We start from the raw sequence: 22,286 nt of genomic DNA on the forward strand, positions 1-22,286 counted from the left end.
ATATATGAAAAATGTTGAAGAAGAAAAAAAAAAGAATTATTTGTGCAAAAAGCCGATCGCTAAGTTACACCCCATCTGATGACAGGTACGTCACAGCGCGCGTCAAGAGCCGTCACGAGCCATCACGAGAGAGCGCCAGAATTTAAATAAACAATATTCTGCGTATCTTTGACTCTATAAAACCATGCTGTTTTTTTTACTACCAAGTTTTTTGTGCATAAGTTATTCCATAACGGATACAAACAATACTGTCCCCGAAGAACTGAGACGTTAACAAAGGAATTACTATCCATATTACAACGTTATTGCTTCGTTGGACTAAAAGTTCTCTTTGGGATGTCGTTCAGTGGACCCTTACCTTTCTAACTAAACCGGGATTTACAGCTGTGGATGTGTTTATGACTCGTTATTACAACGAATCTTGTATATGTTTTGATTATGCATGTTTTGATGTGTACTGTTTACACAAATTTAGCAAATACATTCCTTATAAGCTTTCCATTGAAAAACAGCGATCTGTCGTCGATGCTTGAGGCTTAGACCTTTATAATGATATATAGTTTGTAAAGATTAATTTTGTCCCATTTCATTTAATCTATTCGTAAACATTGACACGTGCAAACAAAGAGAGTTCAGTGCGCCAGCGTCTAGGTGCAGGTTAACAGGGTAAATCAGTAATTCAGTTCATGTGTTGCTGAGAATACACCTCAGACTCTGGGCATGTCACCAAAAATATCTTGCAGTAAAAGTGTCATAGTGGAGGTGGAAACTTCACCTGGAGGTGGTTCAGTTAAATTGTTATCATTGTTATCATTTGTTAACTGTAATTTAAGGTACTGTATTTAGCACTTTAAACCTCAGAGATATACAAACCTAGCAGTTGTAGAAGGTTCTGGATGCTCTACTAGTTGGACTGCTTGAGTAATCAGAAGTGACGCAAATAAACAGACAGAACACAACTGAGTGCTGACCTCCAGTTAAGCCAGTCAGAGTTTGAAAATAGCGGAGCGTAATTTGATGATTACTGCATGTGTCTTTATGGGAGCTATGTGACACTCTTGTTCAGGGAATTGTGGGATTGATAGTGAAGCAAAGCAAGCTGTAAGAGTGTCAGAATTGAAATATACTGAATTGAAACAGACATATACTGCGTTTGCACTTTGGATGAGTCCCGGCTCATGGTCTGTTGCGATCACCCCCCCCTTCTCTCTCTCTCCCACTTTGATTCCTCTCTATTCTCTGTGCTGTTCAAAAATGGGCAAAATTTAAATAAATAAAAAAAAAAAAAATTATATTATATAATTATATATAGGGAAGTCATGGCCTATTGGTTAGAGAGTCGGACTCGTAAACCTAAGGTTGTGGGTTCGAGTCTCGTACCGGCAGGAATTGTAGGTGGGGGGAGTGAATGTACATCGCTCTCTCCACCTCCAATACCCTCAACTGAGGTGCCCTTGAGCAAGGCACCGAACCCCCAACTGCTCCCTGGGCGCCGCAGCAGAAAATGGCTGCCCACTGCTTCATGGTGTGTGTGTTCACTGCTGTGTGTGTGCACTTTGGATGGGATAAATGCACAGCACTAATTCCGAGTATGGGTCATCATACTTGGCCACGTCACGTCAATTTCACTTTCATATTAGTGCACCACTATTTTCATCCAAGCTAACATGACTGTAATTAACATTGACTGGAGTCATTATAAATGTTGCATTTTTAATGTGCAGAGTAGAGTTAAAATAGTCCTTTAACTATTTTTAACAGGTATGTGCTTTGATCAGAGGGGTACAGTTTAAATGCAGATGAGAGCATGTATCATATGTTACACTGGCTTGACCTCAAGCATAGTACAGGTCGAGGAACCCTGTTCCCTCTTTTTCAGAGAAACATGTATAATCACCAAGAATCCTTCTTAAACAAACCTGTCCCTTTTGTAAAGAGAAAACATTTTCAAATTTGACTCATGATTAAACTGTGTCATTTATTGTTAATCCAGGAAGGATGAAATGTTCAGTTACTGTAGAAGGGCAGTTAGCTTTTAACTGCTTCTACTGCTTCTAAATTAATGTGATTGAAAGAGTTATGTATTAGTTTTATAAATTTATATCACTGGTTATCAACTTTCATTGCACAGCATGGCATATATTTTTTTCATTCTAATGAGAGCTTAAATTATAACAATTATAGGAGTTGCATTGCAGTTACTGCTGTTGCTGTACACAATATTCAGTGAATGAAAGTATTAATCTGTTTTCTCTAGTCCTGAGAAGGGATATTTTATTGCTTCTGAAGACTTTACCCCAGGGTGGAGGTGGCTAGAACCAATCCACTGATAAGATACAGCTTTAGAACAGTAGAGAATGGATCGCAGTGACACCAATTGTTTATTTTGAGCAGACACCTTTTTTTTATCAGAGATTTTAACAGATCTTTGTATAGCATGTGACTGTTGTTTGCAGAAGGTCTTTAACTTAGGCTTTCTGTTACCTGTTTAACTTTGTGCTTTTGCAGTCATTATACATTGTAGAATATCAGATTTGATTAGTAAACAGACAGTGGAACTATTATTGAAATGTTTATCTTCAAAAAAAAAATGTGTTTGCGTGAGTCTGTTCAGTCTTGTCGACATTGTTTCTTCCACAGAACACTTTGTTGAGTGCTCTAGAGTGCAACCAATTTGGTCGCACATGCAACCTAATTTCTCAATGGAGCGACTAAAAAAAATCAGAGGTTGCACCGGTGCGACCAGCTGTTCGTGGGATAAAAAAAAGTCTCTGTGACTCTGAAAGTCTCCCTGTGGTTCAACAACAGACACTAGAGCCCTGCATTTCAGCCTGAGCCCGACGGACCACGACTTTTTTATGCCCCTCAGCTTCGGGATAATTTTCACGTCATAGTTCAGACGCGGGCCGGGCCTCCCGTCTGTTTTAGACTTCTCCTTACTTTTATATTTTAGACATCCATCAATCAGTGATGAAAAAAAATTTCCGCGCTGGTGGAAACAACACGAGACCGTGCTACCGCCACTGTCAAGAGCGGCTCGACAGTGTTTAGTGTTTAAACGTGCCTTTAGAGAGAAGTGCATCTTTACGGATTATGATTATAATGAAAGAGTTTTTGTTTTTGATTTGTTTTATTTGTTTAGTAATCATTTAAAGCTTCATATAGATATATTTATCATGTCTGAGAGGCATGTTTTCCACTGAGTTTCGGTTCATTTTTGTACTCCTGTTAAGGACCAGACGCAGAAAGCGCATCGTGTTTGTTTTGTTTATTTTATAAAAGCACAACATTTTGTTGATATTGTGAGTGCACACAAATAAAAGACCCTTTGCAGTTACAAGTGATGTATTACTCTTACCTTTATGTGCAAAAATGATGGCGTATCTACTGAAAAAATGCAAGTGCAAACTATTGGATATAGCGCACATTTATCTGGGTCTAACATTTAAACATTGTTATATGCTTGAACTGTTTTATATCTATAGATTTTATTTTAGGCGAGTCGTGATGATTTGAGAAGGCTAAATTGATCAAACATAGGCTCACTGTCTAACGCTGGCCGCTTGGTCGTTACTTAAAAAAAAACAACTAAAACTTATATTTAACAAACAAAAAATGCTCCAAACATAACACAAAAATAAATTAATAATTAAAAAAAAAAAATATATATATATATATATATATATATATATATATAATCACTTTGCTATTACATACAAAACTGAACAATTTTATTCGTGACAGTAGTATAAGCTGTTTATGGACTGTTTAGCTGTTCAAATCAGACACTAGAGCAGGGATCTCCAACCCTGCTCCTAGAGAGCTACCGTCCTGCAGACTTTAGTTCCAACCCTGTCTGTAATTATCAAGTAGCCCTGAACACCTTGATTAGCTGGTTCAGGTGTGTTTGATTGGGGTTGGAGCTGAAATCTGTAGGACGGTAGCTCTCCAGGAGCAGGGTTGGAGACCACTGCACTAGAGCATCCCTTCATTCAGACACAGTGGAAGATCTGATAAGAATCAGTGTAGAGGGGCCCAGTCTTGAAAATTTTGCTGCTAGAGAGAGTGTGGCCAGCTGGTTTAGCCAAGGCCAAAGATCAAGAAGGCCAAACTACATGAGTTGGCCATCCGAGGGGCATGTGACTGCAATGGAGGATAGTCCATAAGACATTGAGCCATGTAGTGTTGTCAAAAGACCCGGTACTTCGGTACCAAGTCGGTACAAAAAAAATGAAAATGTCACGGTACCAGATTTCTTTAAGTACCGATGGTATTGTACCCGGTCAACCCGGTTCTTGACGCAAACAGCGCTAAGATTTCCGCGAAGCAGAAAACGTGGACGGAATCTCAAAATCCAGTCATGAAAATTAAACTTACATTTTAATATGGACAGTCACAAAATTTGTCAAAGTTAGCATAAATTCTTCTATGAAATTAGACAGCCTATAATAAAAGATAATAAATTTCAAACCTGAACCAAACATATTTTTATTCAAAGATCAGCAGTCTGTCATTAGTCTGCCACAAAAAAAACAACATTAAAATCATGAACTCAAATGTCATTGTGAAAAAAAACAAAAACAATGACTGCTGTAAGTAACAGTACGTAAATCAGACATTTCTGTATAGCCTAACGCTAATAAGCTTAAACGAAAATAACGAAATAATTGTGTAGTGAAGTATTTTTTTATTTTTTTTTGTACACAGTGCCGCAAACAATCAATCACTCCTTTACGCGTGCATCACTGTCCTCCTCGCGGCTGCAGCAACTTGCGCTCTCTTCATCGTTTTTGCTTTTTAGCAGCGTGTTGGGGTTCCGGTACACCAGCCATGCCAACGGAATGAATGAAAATTAGCTTATCAATGTATATCTAAATTCGCCTACGGTATTTTTTTAGAACTTAGAAAAAAGATGCTGCAGCCAATGAGCAGCCGGCGAGGGGCTGGTTGCAGGACGACTCAGCCTCCGCAGACAGTTTTTAATGTTTATCAGACAATAACTACTCAAGATTTTGCTTTAGTATAATTTTCGGGACAATTAGGACCAGATTCGGGATTCGGGACAACAGTTTAGATTTCGGGACTGTCCCGAATTTTTCGGGACGTCTGGTCACCCTATTTCATTTTCATTTCATTTTGCGTGTAATGCTTGATAAGGCAGCGTTTGTGAGCTCAGCTCTGCTTTGCAGCCGTTACCGGAGAATCCTGTATCTCTCCCGCTCTTAAAGCGCCTCCTGCTGGCAGAAAATGAATTTGCATATATATGTATATGGGGGCGGGGGAGTGCCGCCACAAATAGAGTATAAGGCTGTGGGAAACACTGCAACCCGTCAAAATAAAAGTTCATTTTTACATAAAGGCATTGTGCTAGAAATATTATTATTATTTAGTAGAATGTATGTGATACTGCTACTACTGTTGAAAAAATTAATAAAACTTTATATTTTAAAGAAATAAATCACAAACTATTTCTTCCATGTTTTAATTTTAATAGCAAATCCCCTTTATTTAACAAAAAATAAAATGCGTTTAAATTTCATTAATTAAAAGACAAATTAAATTTGGGTGAAACTTGTTTACTGTTTTTCATAATTATATTACTTGTAGAAAAACTTTAAACAATTGTAAATAAGTATAAAGAATGGCATTTGTTTTATTATTAGTGATTTTTTTAATTAGCATAATTCTGTGTTTTTCTTTGGTACTGAAATTGGCACCGAGAACCATGGATTTTCACTGGTATCGGTACCGAACACTGAAATTTTGGTACCGTGACAACACTAGAGCCATGAGATGTTCAGTTTGAAGCCCTTAAAACACTTAATTTAGATTTTCTTTTTATTGCATTTATCTTGAGATGTTTTAAGTTTAAATTTCAGCTCAGTGAAGCACTTTAAACACCAACACTTTTTCAGTAAGTTACCTTTCTTGTAGAATTGTGCTTCAAATAAAGAACTTTATGTTGACCAGATTGTTAGTTAATCATTTACAAGTCAATATTGCCTATATGGACATCGATTTAAAAAAAAAAGTGATCTTGTAAAACTGCGGTGTTAAATGTGATGCGGTCGAAAATTTAGGTGCACCAGTGCAAAACGTTAGTCTAGAGCCCGGTAAATGTAGATTGAGATTGTCAATCCAAAAATAACAACAGTACAAGAAAAGCAGTTCATAAGACTCATGCACTATATGCAAATCTTTTAAAGTCATACTACTTAGGAACTAAACACACTGCATTTAAAATTAATAAATTTAGTTTATTTTCTCAGATTTTTCCCCCCCGAGAATTACAACTTCCTTACTACTACTTTAATGGAGCTCAGTATCCTAATAGTTCACTTTTGGGTGAACTATTTCTTTATTTGTCATTATAACCATAATCATTCTCAAACACACCACATATGAGAACATTTCATGTTACAGTAATCATTTGATAACTTGCTGTGGATTTTGAATGTGTGATTCTGTAAGAATAAGAACAGTACATCTAAATCGCTTTGTGTTCTGTCTGCAGGAAATTAAACAGATTACCATGATTTGATGGAAAGTTGTTGTCGTCATTTCCATTTTTTTAATACAGACTTTTATTAATACTAAAGTAATGATGATTCTGTATAATAAGAGTTGTTTCTGTGTAGAAGCTTGCTCAGAAGCTTCTATTTGTGTCTGATTAAAGGTTGATTCTCTGTACATTGTAAAGTGAATGGATGTATACAAGTGATACATATCAAGTGTACAATTGATAGAAATGTTTGTCAAAGGATGGTCTTCTGTGAAAATGACACTGTCACATGTGTTCTGTTTAGTTTGCAACACTAAGGCAGATATGGCATTTTTCTTTTTTTTCTCCACTGTTTCTGGTTAAAACATTGTAATTAAGTAATAAAATTGGGTTTCTTAATTGATACAGCTTTGCCATGTGTACTGTAATTTAGAGAGACACCAAAACAATTATACTATTGGTGTGTGGAGATTCTAAGAAATCCACATGGTGATAGAGATTCTGAGAAGAAGTCCACATATTTAAATTAAACCCAAGTGTTGTTGAGAGATTCTAAGAAGTCACGTACTCAAAATGTGTTCTATTCATAATGATAAGTTTCATTTCAAAAGTTAAAAATTAATATTTCATGGTAAGGATCTGTCTCATATACATATATTAACAGGTTTCATTTTTATATTCAAAAATATTTTTGGTAAACTTTATGGTATATTTTATATGTAATTTCACAGTATTTCTAACTGCGTAGTCAGCTTAGTCTGTTTTTGCATATGAAGTTGAACTGCATGTATTGTTCTTTTGTATCAATATTTCTTAGAATTATCAGTGTGATACTTCGAATCTAAAAGAGGAAGAAGTCCAAAATCGAGACATTGACTAGACTATTTTTAAAGGTCAGGTGTTATTAGTGATAGCCAGATGACGACTTATGTCTAGAACAACAGTATATAAGATAGACTCTGCAAAATAGAATAGGGGTTTGACTTTCTGAGACTCTGGTCTCTCTATCTTTTCAGCTCACTTCCTCTTCTTTGGCTTCACTCAACCACTCTTAGACTCAGACTTAGAACTCTTACAGGTTTTTATTCAAATTCAGATACCTTGAAATTCAGATACTTTGATACTCTGATACTTTGATATTTTAATATTTTAATACTTAATATTTTGGTACTTTTGATTCGAACAAAATAATTGTTTATGTTTTAATTACAATTGTATTAATGTTTTGATTAATACTGGTTGGGTTCAATCCATCATAAATGGATTGTTATTAAAAATGTACTAACATTGGATTTACATTTTCTATATTTGAAGGTTGTTACTATTATCCAGAACTTTATTTCCAAGTTATGATTTGTGGTTTCTGTTCTCTATATTCTTTTTAATAAATTTACATATTATTACACCTTGACCGTCTGAATTGGATTAAATTTTGCATCAACTATATATTGAAAAACTGTTATATATGGTAGTAAATCATTACACAGCACTGTCTGGCAGTAGGATTTTAAATAGCAAGTTGCCGCTCAAATTATTATTTTTTTTTTTTCATTATTTCTTAAATGGTGGGCTGGAAGAAATATGGTGAAATTCCACTTCACAATACTGCCTTCAATTCACACAGTGAGTTATTTTCTCCAATAACACTTAGTTTGCTGATAGCACTGCATTTTTTTTGTTGTCAGTACCTTGCTGTAAGCATAGCATTTTCTGCTCTTTTGGGTGAGATTGTATTGCCACCAGTTACAGTTCACATCATCTTAATGTGTTAGATTTTCACACTTTCCAACCAAACTCCAGTAGACACAAGTGACTCAAACCATAGTAAGAAAATGTTCAGAAAAAGACCTGACACACCAAATGTAAACCAGCTCAAGAGAGAAGACTTAGAAGTGGAAAAGATGACAGTATGTTTTTAGCCTGTGGGATTTGCCAAAGTGGCATTATTAAGAGCTTTATTCTAAACAGAATTAATCTTAAACACACAAACATACACTTTAAATAACACTGTCTGGTCTGCTTTATCTTTCCAGCTGCACAATGTAGCTGTTGTAGTCAAGTAAAGTGGTTTTTACTGTCATTTCCCTCATGGTGGGGGAGAAAATGAAACAATGTCCCCTGAGAAACAGTGCATAGCATAGTTCACCCGGAAATTAATATTTTGTCATCATTTACTCACCCTCCAGTTGTTTTAAAACTGGATGAATTTCTTTCTTCATCTGAACATAAAATAAGATATTTTGTAGAATGTGAATTTTTCAAAAAAATCTTTTATCCCTTTAACATATGGGGGCAGTGACTTTTGAAGCCCATCGAAGTTTTCGTGTTTTCTTGTAGGCATATTGACAGCCATATTGCACCAGAACGCCCACCACACACCAGCTTACTGGTGGACAGGAAACAGAGTGATGAAGCCAATCAGCAGATATGGGGATTGTTAGGAGGCCTTGATGGTCAGAGGCCAATGGGCAAATTTGGCCAGCCAGTTTTGCAACCAGTTTTGGGCTGCAGGGTGATACGGCTGCTGATGACATTGATACATGACACTGATAACGTTTATGATGTTTCTCTGTGTAACTGCATGTGTGTGTGTGTGTGGATGATATGTTTTGTTTGGCTAAGCAAATGTGCTTTACAGCAGGATCTTCTTGTCACGATACCAATAGGAGGACAGCTTTTCTGGCACACACAAGACACACTAAAAAGTAGTTTGATTAGCACAGTTTTTTTGTTTTTTGTTTTTCAGTTTGTTGATGTATCTCTGATTGGAACATGAAATTAAAGCATTTAGTTTATGTCACAGCCCGGAAAGCCACAGTTGACACATTGTGACAGCCACAATTGTAATAAAACTACCTAGAAAAAAAATCAAATAGTATAACAGTGATCATATTTAAAAATGGTGGTGATGTGCAGTTTTAAAAGTTTGTAATGTCGGTCTAGGCCAATGGCTCCAATGTGTGGTCAACGATATATCGCCAAGACCGATATATCAGCCAATATTTGGCATTTTTCAAATATCGGCTTCGGCCGATAAGTTTTTCTGCTTGACCGATGTGTTCGAGGCGTGACTGTTATTTTGACAGTTCTGAGAACGGCAGCAGCGCATGAGCACACAGTGCTCACATTCTCCCTCTTGTTTACTGTCGTTGTTAACAGTTCTGTCTAATACGGATAGAAGTCTGTCTAATAATCTGACAGAAGTTCATAGAATAGTTAAACAAAGGAATTAATGTATACAGAAAGTATTATAACGATTGCTTTTATATTATTTGTAATAGAAAGGCAAACATTATAATACTTTCTTGTTTGCTGTCAGTATTAAGCAAATACACATTTATATAATTTAAACAAATCTTCGAATGACTAATGAACATTTAATTTCACAAACCTTGCAAACTTAGTTGAATCCAGCAGTGAGATCTTGTGAAGTGTGCATTTTTATCCAGCATGATCGCGTGTTCTCTGTGTGACGGTCGGCCCGTGTGAATTGAATCCTTTAAACTTTAAACTCGTGATTTCAAATTATGCTGCGCTTTATGCATTTGCTCACTGTCTTAGAAGAAGAAGAAGACGCGTCATGCGCTGGCTGTTGAGAACATGCTCAGGACAGATCGGACATTGCATTAAATCAGAGGTAGAAAACTATTTAAATACTGTTCAGTTTCTTGCACAGACCGATCATTTCGTGTCTTTACACATGAGTGTTTTGTCACAGGGCGCAGGGTTTAATTTGGTTTTGTTTGTGTGTTTTTTTGACTCTCAAAGCTGTGATTCCCATTCACTTCCATTATATGACTGATAGACTGCAACGGTTTGTGTTAATCTTTGTTTGCGTTCTACTGAAGAAACAAAGTCACCTACATCTTGGATGCCCTGGGGGTAAGCAGATAAACATCAAATTTTCATTTTTGGGTGAACTATCCCTTTAAAGATGCGTGATAGGCTAATTAAATTAATTACGTTTTACACTTTAATCAGTCTTTTAAAATATAATCAAATGAAAATACAACAATTGCTTTTATGTTTTTGAATCTTTATTTGTACATTGTGTGTCACATTGCATTATATGTTTTTACGATGAAAACTATGGAACTTTAATCATAAAACTAAACATTTAAATATCATCTTGCTTAGACAAATTATTGGGAGATATAGAGTGACAACTTATATGTAAGTAGTCTGCTGTACTGTTATAAAGTAGAAAGTATAATACTGTTACATTACAAGCTATTAAAATTTTGTCTCACGTTTTGGTCATATAAATATAAGCAAATGCATCAAATTGCATATTTTTGCTCAGTTTTGTCCACAGTATAAAATCAATGTTTTTCTGCTCAAGTATGAGCTCTATATTTTCCTATATCATACTATATGAGCCGTAAAAAAATCAATATCAAATATGATATTCCAAAAAAAAAAAAAAAAACCTTTTTATTCATTTATTATTTAGGTCTTTGCTAATTTTAGCCCCTCTGTGGCCCCTCCTTTTGAACATTTCTACTATTGCCTCACTGCTTGATTGGAGCATTGGTGTGTGTGTGGGCGGGTGTAACTTGTGTGTGTGTGTGTGTGTGTGTGTGTGTGTGTGTGTGTGTGTGTGTGTGTGTGTGTGTGTGTGTGTGTGTGTGTGTGTGTGTGTGTGTGTGTGTGTGTGTGTGTGTGTGTGTGGTTCCTTGAGTGTGTGTTGATAAATGATGATAGGCATGTTAATCTCTCCTGTTAAACTTACACAGCTGAACGGATTTGAGGAGTGCCAGAGCTCACAGTTCAGCTTAACACTGCACTTACGGGAGCACAGAAGAGACTATGCAAATCCAAGAACAATCATACACTTACTCTTCAATTATCCTTCAGCTTTGATCAAATAGTGCTGACACTAAAAACTGCTGAGCCCAAAAAGATACATAACATCTGAACACAAACTGTACATTAGAAACAATCGCATAAAGACTTCCAATTATGCTATCTGTGACACTTGTAGTTAGTGTTAGAGATATGGATTATGCAGAACATTTCAACACTTTATAATAAGTATACAGTAATAGTACTTTTAAACCATTTGCAAACTATTTGTTTGTAGTTAATTCATAGTTTATAAATTGTAGTCTTTACTTTGAAAATTGGGTTATAGCCTTTTTTAGTAAAGTATGCCATGGCCATAACTGGTAAAAGTTCTAGGAAATTCTGAACTCAACATGGTTTTGATAACAATTGAACTCCAAAAAATCTTCCTAGACAGTTTTGGTTACAAGACTAAAATTTTAAAATAAGTGTATTGTGTAATATTATTGATCAGTGTGCTTTTTAATGTTTAATGAAGTTGTCCATGAAAAATACAGACATATTTTATTCGGCAAATATTAAAATCTGGGAAACAGATTTACAGTGAACACCTGTTAAAATCGGGATGTAGTTGATTTAAAACTAGTTTGTTGAGTTTTTTGATGGAATTCTGAAATGGGCTTGAAGTAAAGATTGTTAAATGCACACTCAGAAGTGATACCCGTAAAGATATGATAAATATTTTATTCATAAGGGTTTCATTATTACATTTCCATATTCATCACTTATGTCTGATCGTTTTGGCACATAGACACATCTATGCAGATTCTGTTTGTTCAGTGGTCTAGGGCCACTGAGATGGAGCCAGAAAGCAGCACACACAACAGGAAACAGAAAATGGGTTAAAGTGTTTTTTCATTATTGCCTTTCATGATGCGGAGGGTAACATTTATTTTTATGTTCTGATGTGAATGTGGTTGAGATTAGCATGGATTTGAAATATGATTATTTGTGTTATTATTCCCTCAGCTTCACTGCCATAATGGTCATATCAGGATGAGACATCTCAGTTACTGTGACATTGATGTCTAATTCTCTGACAGCAATTTTTTAATGCTTAATTTTTCAGATAGTCTTACGTAACACCAACTGTAGGACCTTTATTTCCTCTCTGTTTTGGTGTGGAGGCGATATCTGACATCCATCCATCTATGCATCCATCCATTTTTCAAACGTTGTCCTATGTAGGATGCTGGAGCTTATCCAGCATCTCGGGCTGAAGGCAGGGAAACACCCTGGACAGATGGCCAGTCTATCACAAGGCTAACACAGACATACACACTTTCACACTCACGCCTACAGGCAATTTTAGTGTCTCATATCACTTGACCTCCATGTCTTTGAATTATGGGGAAACCGCACTGAGCTGCCAGATATCTGACTTGTTTATGCAAAAATGTATGTGTCCCTTACATTTAGGTTTAGTTTATATCCAGCTATTCACATTAATGTATTTGTTATCCAGTGAAGCTGCATATTTAAAGCTGTGATGTGAGAAAGCACATTGATATGTTCATGTAGCTGATAGAAATCCTGCCATGCCACAGAGGACCATTTGCATAGCTTTCCGTTAAATTACATTACATTTGTCCCAAATTGTTGTTAATGTACATAATGACTTCACCCTAGGCTGGAAGATTGTGTATTGTGCATTTTTCAGCGAAACGTTTGTCTTTCTGTGGCTCTAATAAAGTCTGTATGCTTCATTTAGATTTAGATTTCTCGTTCCATTTCGCTGTTTTATTTTAAACATCGAACTTCAAACTATCTATGCCACTTTGTTCATTCTTGAAGTAAACCTTTGCCAGTTTGGTGATTAAATAAACTGTTTTGGACCACTGCTTGAATTGAACCCGATGCGTCCAGTGTGTGTGTTACCTGCGAGTTGTCCTAGACTAGAGTTGTCTTGCGTTTTTTTTTGCCTGGTGTGTGACTAACATATTATGTTTGATTAGATAATCCTCAAGTGTTCTAAAATAGAAGCAAATAAAGTGTGAGAGTATGCATACAATATCCATATGTAATATAATTTCAGTGCTGTGGCCTTTGTGTAGATATTTAAAGATTGCCATCTTTAAGCATTACAAGCAATCTGTGTCCATTTGTAACATTAACTAAGATTAATAAACGCTGTAAAATTATTAAGTATGTTAATTCAACATTTGCTAAAAGCTACAATCACAATAGCTAATAGCAACAATCAACATCAGTCAATGAACTATAAAGTAACTTTAATCAATATATATTTTAAAAGTATGGTTCAGTACATTTTTTATTATTTTTTTTTTTTGGTTAAATAATAAATCACTATTTTAGTTTTTGTTCAGTATCCATTTTAAAACGGCATTGGATGATATTATAAATATCGGTTGATTATTCTGTATCAACTAGTGTGGTCCAACCTAGCTATCGGTCGACCTCTGATATTTTGCCATATCACCCAGCCCTACTTTGTTTTTGTTGTTTTTTATGTTTAACAAGTCAACTTACAGTAACTTAAATGATTCAAGTAGACCGATGTGAATGAAATAGAATGTGCCGATATTCGGTAATGTGATATATCATGGTAATGAATATGCACGATATTGTTATCGTGGGCACTTCTAAATACCATGAATAATTATATATATCAAATTATTCAGAATTTGGAATGCATTTTAAGAATACTATTCCCATCAACTGGTCCAAATTCACAACACCACTGTATGCTGCTTAAAAGATGCGTGTGCACTCTGATGTAAACAAGCAGGCATGAGAAGCACATGCACTGTAAAAAAAATTACATTGATTCAGCTTAAAATAATTTGTAAGCTGGCTGCGTTAAAATGTTGTGTTCAATAAGCTAAAATCATTTGTTGTTTACACGTATATAGGAGTTCCTTAAACCTAGAATTAATAGTTGGGGTAACAAAGGTGAAGCTGAATCAACTTTATATTTTGTATAACCAACAAGTTTTTAGTAAGGCCAACAAGACAAGAAAGTTGTGCTAACCTAAACTCAAGTTGAAACAACATAAAAATAGTAATACCAACAAACGTTGAGTTGTTTGAACTAAGCATTTTGTTGAATAAACTTGTAAGTATAAGTTGTGCTAACTAAATACAAATTGGCCAAACTAAGCATCTTGTTGAATTAACTTACATTTTTAAGGCAGCCAGGTTACTTTTTTTCAAGAATAGTTCATCTCACTAGTGATGTTAAGTTCATTCAGCTGGCCGAACTATGTAATTGGCCCACAAAACTCAAGTTTCTATTTTCTACTGTACCACATAAAAATGGCATGGACATTTAAGAACATGCAACATACAATATATTATATAAAAATTCAAAACATACAACATATTATCAATTATTATTTTATAAAAAAAAAAAAAAAAACAAAAACAAACATTGACATTTCATATTAACTATGGAACTATTATCTAAAAAATAAAAGTATGAAAAGTACAGCATGTTGTCAAACAATTATCTAAAAAAACATACAACTAACAACAGTTTTCATTTCATAACGTTCTGTCAAACAATTTTCTTAAAAATAAAATTGTATGAAAGCTTGTACATGCAACAAGTTTTGGTAGCTTAGATTAACTCAATGGCATTTTAGAACAAATATGTTAAGCTTTTTTTAACCATGCAAAATGGTGGTGTGATGCAACCTTTAGTGTACAAATAGTAAACATTTGTTTAACTAACAAATCAATGCTACCAACTGAAACTGTATTGCTGACATTAACTAGGACAACTTGCCACTACACTTTGTCTTGAAGCAAACGGTTGCGGAGTCCTTTAACTTTCGCAGACCAATTGCCACTGCCAATGCCCTTGAACACTTTTTGTATCACTTCGAATGTGTACTTCAGTCTCTAGGGATAGTCTATGTCAAGACAGTAAAGAGTACCAATGAGTTTAGCAAAGGCATTAGCTAGTGATCGACCAATATTGATTTTTTATAACCGATACCAATTATTTGCATGTTTATGTGCCCGATAACCGATATGCAGAACCGATATTTATTAACTGTTATAAAGTTAATAAATGACTGATTGAAGAAAGAACATACTTTAATTTGGGTTTTCCTCTTTTCAGTCATCTTTTTTTTTAAGTGTTGAAAATGAGTCTTTCATGTTAAATGTAATCTTTATATTACAACAATAAAAACATTTTGTTTATAAAAAGCATCAACAGCAACAACACTAATATTAACAATAAGCAAAATAAATGTAGAATGTCTAATGTTTTCAAATGGAGAAAATAAATAGGCTAAAGGACAGGAGTCATATCAACTTCATTTTAAACTACAGTTTAAGTAGGTTTATAAGCCGTTTAATAGCTACAGAGTCAATAATAATTCACTGGATAATGTTAATTCACTGAATAATATTTTCTGGAATATTGGAATATAACAAACAACATCGTATTTTATTGCATTTCTCAACTGGAAGGCTATATCAAAAATAATTAATAATGTTTTGTCCTTCTAGATTATGAAATGCCTGCTTACAGCACGGTTTATCTATGCAGTTACTTATTATTGAATACCCGGTTCTTGGAAATTTGTAACTAGTTCTAAAACCAATTTTTGACACCCAACCCTACTCTCATTGCCAGTAGCACTGGGCTGAGCTTTGCCACTGTAGAGTGAAAGCACTGTAAGGGTATTGTTGTGTCACTATTGTCCTCAGGCATGTTTCTGTAGTTGGTTAATATTAACCTGTATCTGTTGACTTGCGTTTGTCGGCCACGGTCTCTGCTAAAATATTTCCTGTTCTACTTAAGTACCCTCCCCCTCCCCTCCACACACACACATACATCTTGGATGGCCTCAGGGTTAGTAAATTAAAAGCAAATTTTCATTTTTGGTGAACTTACCGTTCAGTTAAAGCAGCGTTTCCCAATCCCAGTCCTCACGTCCCTCAGCTCTGCATATTTCATGTTTCTCTCATCACTTACGACGTTTGTTCTATTTGACCGTTAGTGCACTTTGAAGTGGACATCACAGGATATTCTGCCATGATTCCAGTTCGAAACAACTGTATATGTTCCATTCAAAGGGCATTAAAGTGTGCAAGACGTGAATTTAAATTGTATTTATTTACAGAGGTATATGATGTCCACTCGTCTGTGTGTGAAGACGCTGCAGGCAGCGGCAAATCCATGAATGAGCGTTCCGAAGTGAAGTAAACCTGTTCAGGGAATAGATAGCAATGAACACTGTGTAGGGAGCATGTCAATGGGAACACAGTTCTTGCTCGTAGCTCACTTCTAACGGGCTGATTATCAGGCGTGTTAACAGAGAGACATGCAAAATATGCAGAGCGGGTGGGGTGAGGACTGCGATTGGGAAACGCTGAGTTAAAGGGATAGTTCACTCAAACATGAAAATGTAATTTAATTACCCTCAAGTTGTTTAACATCTGTATTCATTACTTTCTTGTGCTAAACACAAAAGAGATTTTAAATAATATTGTCAACCAGACAGTTTCTGTTCCCCATAATATTTGGAAGTAAACAGTGACCACCAATTGTTTCGTTACCAACACTTTTTAAATTATCTTCCTTTATGTTCTTCAAAGGAAAGTACTTCATGCAGGTTTAGAACAACTTAAGAGTGAATAATTTTTTTTTTTTTTGTGAGCTCTCTTTAACTGTCAAAAGTTCCCCATGTCATATTGAAATCAGCTCTCATACCTCACAGACACGGCTGAAACTGCAAGTAATGTGGGAGTTCAAGCAAACAGCTGCTCATCTCTTCTGGTTTGAAGTCTCAAGACACAACAAAAAAAAAAATAAAAAATAAAAGTAGACAAAATGTGATGACCGCAGAACCAAGCATGCTCATGATTATGATAACACTGCTTTTAAAGAAGTTTAGTGTTTTGTTATTTGTGATTGACTTTGTACCTTCAAATAAAACATTTTTCACTTATTCTTTAAAATGGTTGCTTAAAATAAACAAGAATTTATATTTAATTTAAAGAATTTATTTAATAAAATATGATGTGTACTTATTGGGAAAAGTGGTGTGCTTAAAGTCTACAAAAATTCACAGCCAGACTTTTTACATTTAATGATGTACATCTTAATTGAAATTATGTTGGTATTTAAAATAAAGTATTATTGTGTGGGAGATTAATATTTAATTTTAACATAACTTTTTACAGAAACCAGTAACTTGTGCACTAAAAATGTTCACAAGGCAGATTTTGGTGACCTTAATTAATTGGTATGTTTACTCATTTAACAAACATTTTCATCAATACAAGATGGACATAAGTTTGCTCTTATCTCAATTAAGAAGTCTTAATTCAAAATGGAGGCTTTGTAAGCCGTCTGGCATGGCAACCTGTTCTGACGCGGTGGGGTTTCCTTGCAGGGGCTACTGATAAATGTCCATTGTAAATTTAGGCTTATGACCTAAAATATATAACAATCAAATTAACAAATAAAACTCCAAAGTTTAGTTTTGTTAAATACACATGGCAGTAATGTGCACATTATGGCAGTGAAAATATCATTAATTCATCTTCTAACGTTAAGTAAAATTGTTTCAGTAAATTGTTGCCATGTTGTACTAAATTGTTAATTAGTTTTAATTAAAATGAGGTAAACTACAATGTCACCACAACTGTTAACTCGTTTTAATTAAAGAGGAGTTAACAAAATGTAATGTGGCCACAGTTAAATAAAAGAGGGAACAATGAACAAATTCTCTTAACTAATTATAACAAAGTCATAAAATGAGAAACAAATATGTGATCACTATAAATATATTTTTGTCCACATATCATGTTGTACACTCCGTACAACACTGCCGCGAGGATACACTGACAATCTGTTTAATATTTCTCTAGTTTACCCTAATTTAACAAACATTTTTCATAAATACAAGCTGGACATAAGTTTGCTCATACCTCTGGAACTCTTGACTCTAAAATTGAAGCTTTTCATCAGTCTTCAAACATGGCGACCTGTTCTGCGAGGAAGGCTCGGTTTCCTTGCATTGCCACTCATACAACCAAGAAATCTTTGTTGTGTGAACTACTCTGATTAAACGGATTAGTTGGGCACTGGTAAACTTAATATCTTAAGTGTACCCGACATTTTAGTTGAACTGACTTGTGAAATGAGTTGAGGAAGCTAAAGTCTCAAATCCTGGAGGAACGTGGAGGAACACGTGAGAGACGCGCTGAATGAAAGCACATTCACTCTCTGACAGCAGATGGCGCTAAACTGCAGAAAATGCAGCTCTTACCCTGGAAACCCCATAAATAAAGCAGCTGCTACTTTCTAAAACATATTTAAATAATTTTTAATAGCCCTTCATATTTGTGGATTTGCTATGGTGTTCATCACAGTGCCAAATACTTAAACATTTAGACTTAATAGACTATTTATTTTCAAACTTTTTTTTTTTTCATTTTAATCTGGACTACAACATGCCCTAGATATTGTTTGAAAGTGTTTTGATTTTTGTGCTTTATTGTTCATTCACACTTACATTAGGGCTTCATTAGTTAACATTAGTTAATTCATTAGTTAACATAAACTGCAAATGAAAAATTCTTCTGAACATTCATTCATCTTAGGTATTCCAATATTTAATAACATGTTGTTAAAATCGAAAGTTGCAACTTTGTTATTTAATGAGCTAACATGAACTAAGACTTGTATTTTTTTTAACAAAGATTAATAACTTCTGTAGCAAATATAGCTATTGCTCATTGTGAATGTTAATGCATTAACTAAGGTTAACTAATGAGGTCTTATTGTAAAGTGATACCTATGGGTCTTTATAGTTCTTTTGCACTTTAATCTGTGTAAAACTTTTAACTTGGAATATTTTTCTTTATTGCTTTATTGTATTGAAATGTTCAATTATTTTTGTTATAAGAAAAAAGTTATTTAACCTGTTATACTGTATTATGACCACTTTTAAAAAAAAACGTAATTCCAATACCGTGATAAAAGCATTAGCAATTAATCACAACAGGAAAATTTGATACCGGCATATCCCTAGATTCAAGTAACATTCTCTTTATAAAACTATCTGGTTAAAGAAAGTATACCACACATGAAGTGGTCAACATGGTATACATGTAAACTTAATGAACTTGTTAAATATCTTTGCAGAAACAATGCATGAAATATGAAGGCAAATAGTATAAAAAATCTGTCATAACATATCCTATGTTCAGAATAATATAAAAAAGGAAAAATGCTCAGAAACTCGGAAATTCAAGGCATTTCAAATTCAGAATAATTAAAAGTATAACATTAGTATTAGGATATAAGAAAATGCTTTGTAAAAACAAAGAAAATAATAGCATGTTTCAACCTGTCATCATCATGCAAACATGAAATGCTTCAAATGCTGTGCATTATCCAGACACTTTGACAAAGACTGAAACAAGTCCAAGCAGTGCAAGGAGTGTAACACTAAACAGCACAGGTGAGAGTTCAGAAACAGGCAGAAAAAACAGCCTCCAACAGTCATACAGTTCGTGGAAGCATTTCCCTCTGAAGACTTGGCGAAACAGGCAGAAAAAACAGCCTCCAACAGTCATACAGTAGGTGGAAGCATTTCCCTCTGAAGACTTGGCTAAAGGTGTGGGAAAGATTTGCAGTTACCATCATATCACTTACAAAATCAGATTGAATTGGAAATCCATTCATTTGGAGGCCATGTGTCATTAGCTTAATGTTAGCTTATCAATCTCATTCACATTGTATATTCACTGTATATGCCAACAGACACTGACAAACAGAAACAGAAATGTTCATAAGGTTTGTCAGATCAGAGTTTTAATAAATTGCGTTTAATCGCACAGGGAAATTTCTATGCCCCTTATCTTGAATTTTTTTTTATTATTTTTTTTTATTTTTTTATGGGGGGTTATATTTGTTTATGTTGGTGGCAGTTTTACCTTAAGCCCATTTTATTTCCTACCCTGGTCTCTACTAATATTGAAACCGTAAGTTTAATTTAACTTTTACTTTTAGTTTAATAATAAAAAAAAAAAAAACAGTGATGTTACCAGCTCACTACTGAGAAATGTTGTTTCAGTCATTAAACAATTTTATTGATAAGTCACAGGTTAGCACTCATAAGTTTCATAAGTTCAAGTGCTCCTGTGTGTGTGGTTGAGTGTCTGTATGTGCAGAGACAGAAGAGCAGAACAGACGGAACAGGCTTTACATAATACAATTTAATCAGGGAAATTTTGAAATTGTAATTTTAATCCTATTGTTTGTCTTATTTGTTGGCTTGGTTCAGTGTCTTGGAATGGCCTTTGAAATAACTGAAATGATTTAGCTAAGAAGTGTAACGCTGTCAAGAGACCTGGAACTACTTCATAACTGTATGTTTACTGGGTAATAATTGCAAACCTTGAAACATTTATCAGAATCAAACATTCAGTAGCCCTGTGGCCATTAAACAAAACATCAAACAGGAAATAAGGACCCTTTAAATATTTATAACTGATTTTCTGCCCAGTAGACCCAGGGACAGTGTGAATTTTAATGGTTCAAGTACAGTAAGTGAATAAAGGGGATTTTTCTCATAGTGCCCCTGTAACCTGTGAGTTCTCTTATGGTCTTGTGAGTATTTGTGTAAACACAACTGGGTATATCTTAAGCGAACATAAAAATATGGGTAAAAATAGTATTGTTTCAATGCATTGTATTCATCCATTAGTGATAAAAGCCTAATAAACCTGTTGCTGTCTGTCACATGTTAATAATGTTAATCAAACAATAGAGAAAATCACTCACTGCTGAATATGTTTTGTGACTTTAATAAGGATTAATGTATATTAATTCATACAGTGGGGACTATACAGTTTTATTTTGCATTTGATACATTTCTGTTGGAATAGACCAACCTGATAAACATAAAGCACTGATTATTTTATTTGTATCTTTGATGTATTGTATGTATTTATACTATTGCTTGTAATTAGCTATTAAACTATTAAGTTTACTTGTCTTCAGTAAGTTCAAGAACTTCCTGCTACTTCGTACTTACATTAGTTAGGCTGTTTGTTTTTGCTGTGATATACAAATTACTATTGAGTAGTAATTTGGAACAGTTATCAACCTTTTATCCAGCAAAAAAAAAAATATTATATTGTAATATGATTATCATTAAATAAAATTACTCATATCGTGATGTTAGATTTTAGTCATATTGCCAACATGTGGAATAAACATGAATACAAACAATACATTTCTGAAAACCTGGTGTTTACAGTATGTATGTATGTATGTATAAATACATTAATTAATAAATATAATTTTTGTCCATCCATGTACAGCCATGGTATGTTCGTGATGTTTTTCTCTGGACAGTGGATACAGTAGAATATTTAATCTGTTATAATGCAAAAATTTATCTTTTTGAAATATGATGCTGGTGTTGATTTCACACTGAATCAGTCTTTTGTATGAGTGTAGTCTGCTGATTTACACTTGTACATTATTAAATTACTGATTTATTAGCATTATCTTCCTCTGCACTGCTGCAGTCAAGAATACACATATACACACAAAGCAGGAAGAGTAACAGAGTTTGTTAACTTTGTTTAGGAAACTTGGTTTGAACTGTTTGCTCACATTTTTATTTACTAGTGTTTTACAGTTATGTTATTGTTTTGTGCTTTTTTTTAATGTAACATATCTCTCTCTTTCTCTCTCTGTCAGTGTGCTGCTTTGTGGTCCATAAACGTTGCCATGAATTTGTCACATTCTCATGCCCTGGAGCTGATAAAGGGCCAGACACAGATGTGAGTATGCAAATACAGTACACACACAAACAGTGGCTCTGTGTAACATTTCTCTCTCTCACTTGACATCTTTCTAAAGTATATGTGGACTCGGTAGAATCGTATTACACAGGTACTGACCTCAGCTAAAAATGTATGTTTGTGTCACTCACAG

At 34.5% G+C, this 22,286-nt stretch overlaps 1 protein-coding gene across 1 annotated transcript in view; it reads left to right on the plus strand.

The window, feature by feature from the left end:
* The window catches only part of LOC109089728 (protein kinase C alpha type), a 131,086-nt gene that overhangs the window by 32,743 nt on the left and 76,057 nt on the right, over positions 1-22,286 (plus strand). Inside the window, exon 3 of the mRNA XM_042758053.1 lies at positions 22,050-22,132. Within this exon, the coding sequence (XP_042613987.1) occupies positions 22,050-22,132 (83 nt within the window). The remainder of the gene's footprint in view (positions 1-22,049; positions 22,133-22,286) is intronic.

Source organism: Cyprinus carpio, chromosome A6, assembly GCF_018340385.1.
Source record: "Cyprinus carpio isolate SPL01 chromosome A6, ASM1834038v1, whole genome shotgun sequence".
In the NCBI taxonomy this organism is placed as follows: domain Eukaryota; kingdom Metazoa; phylum Chordata; class Actinopteri; order Cypriniformes; family Cyprinidae; genus Cyprinus; species Cyprinus carpio.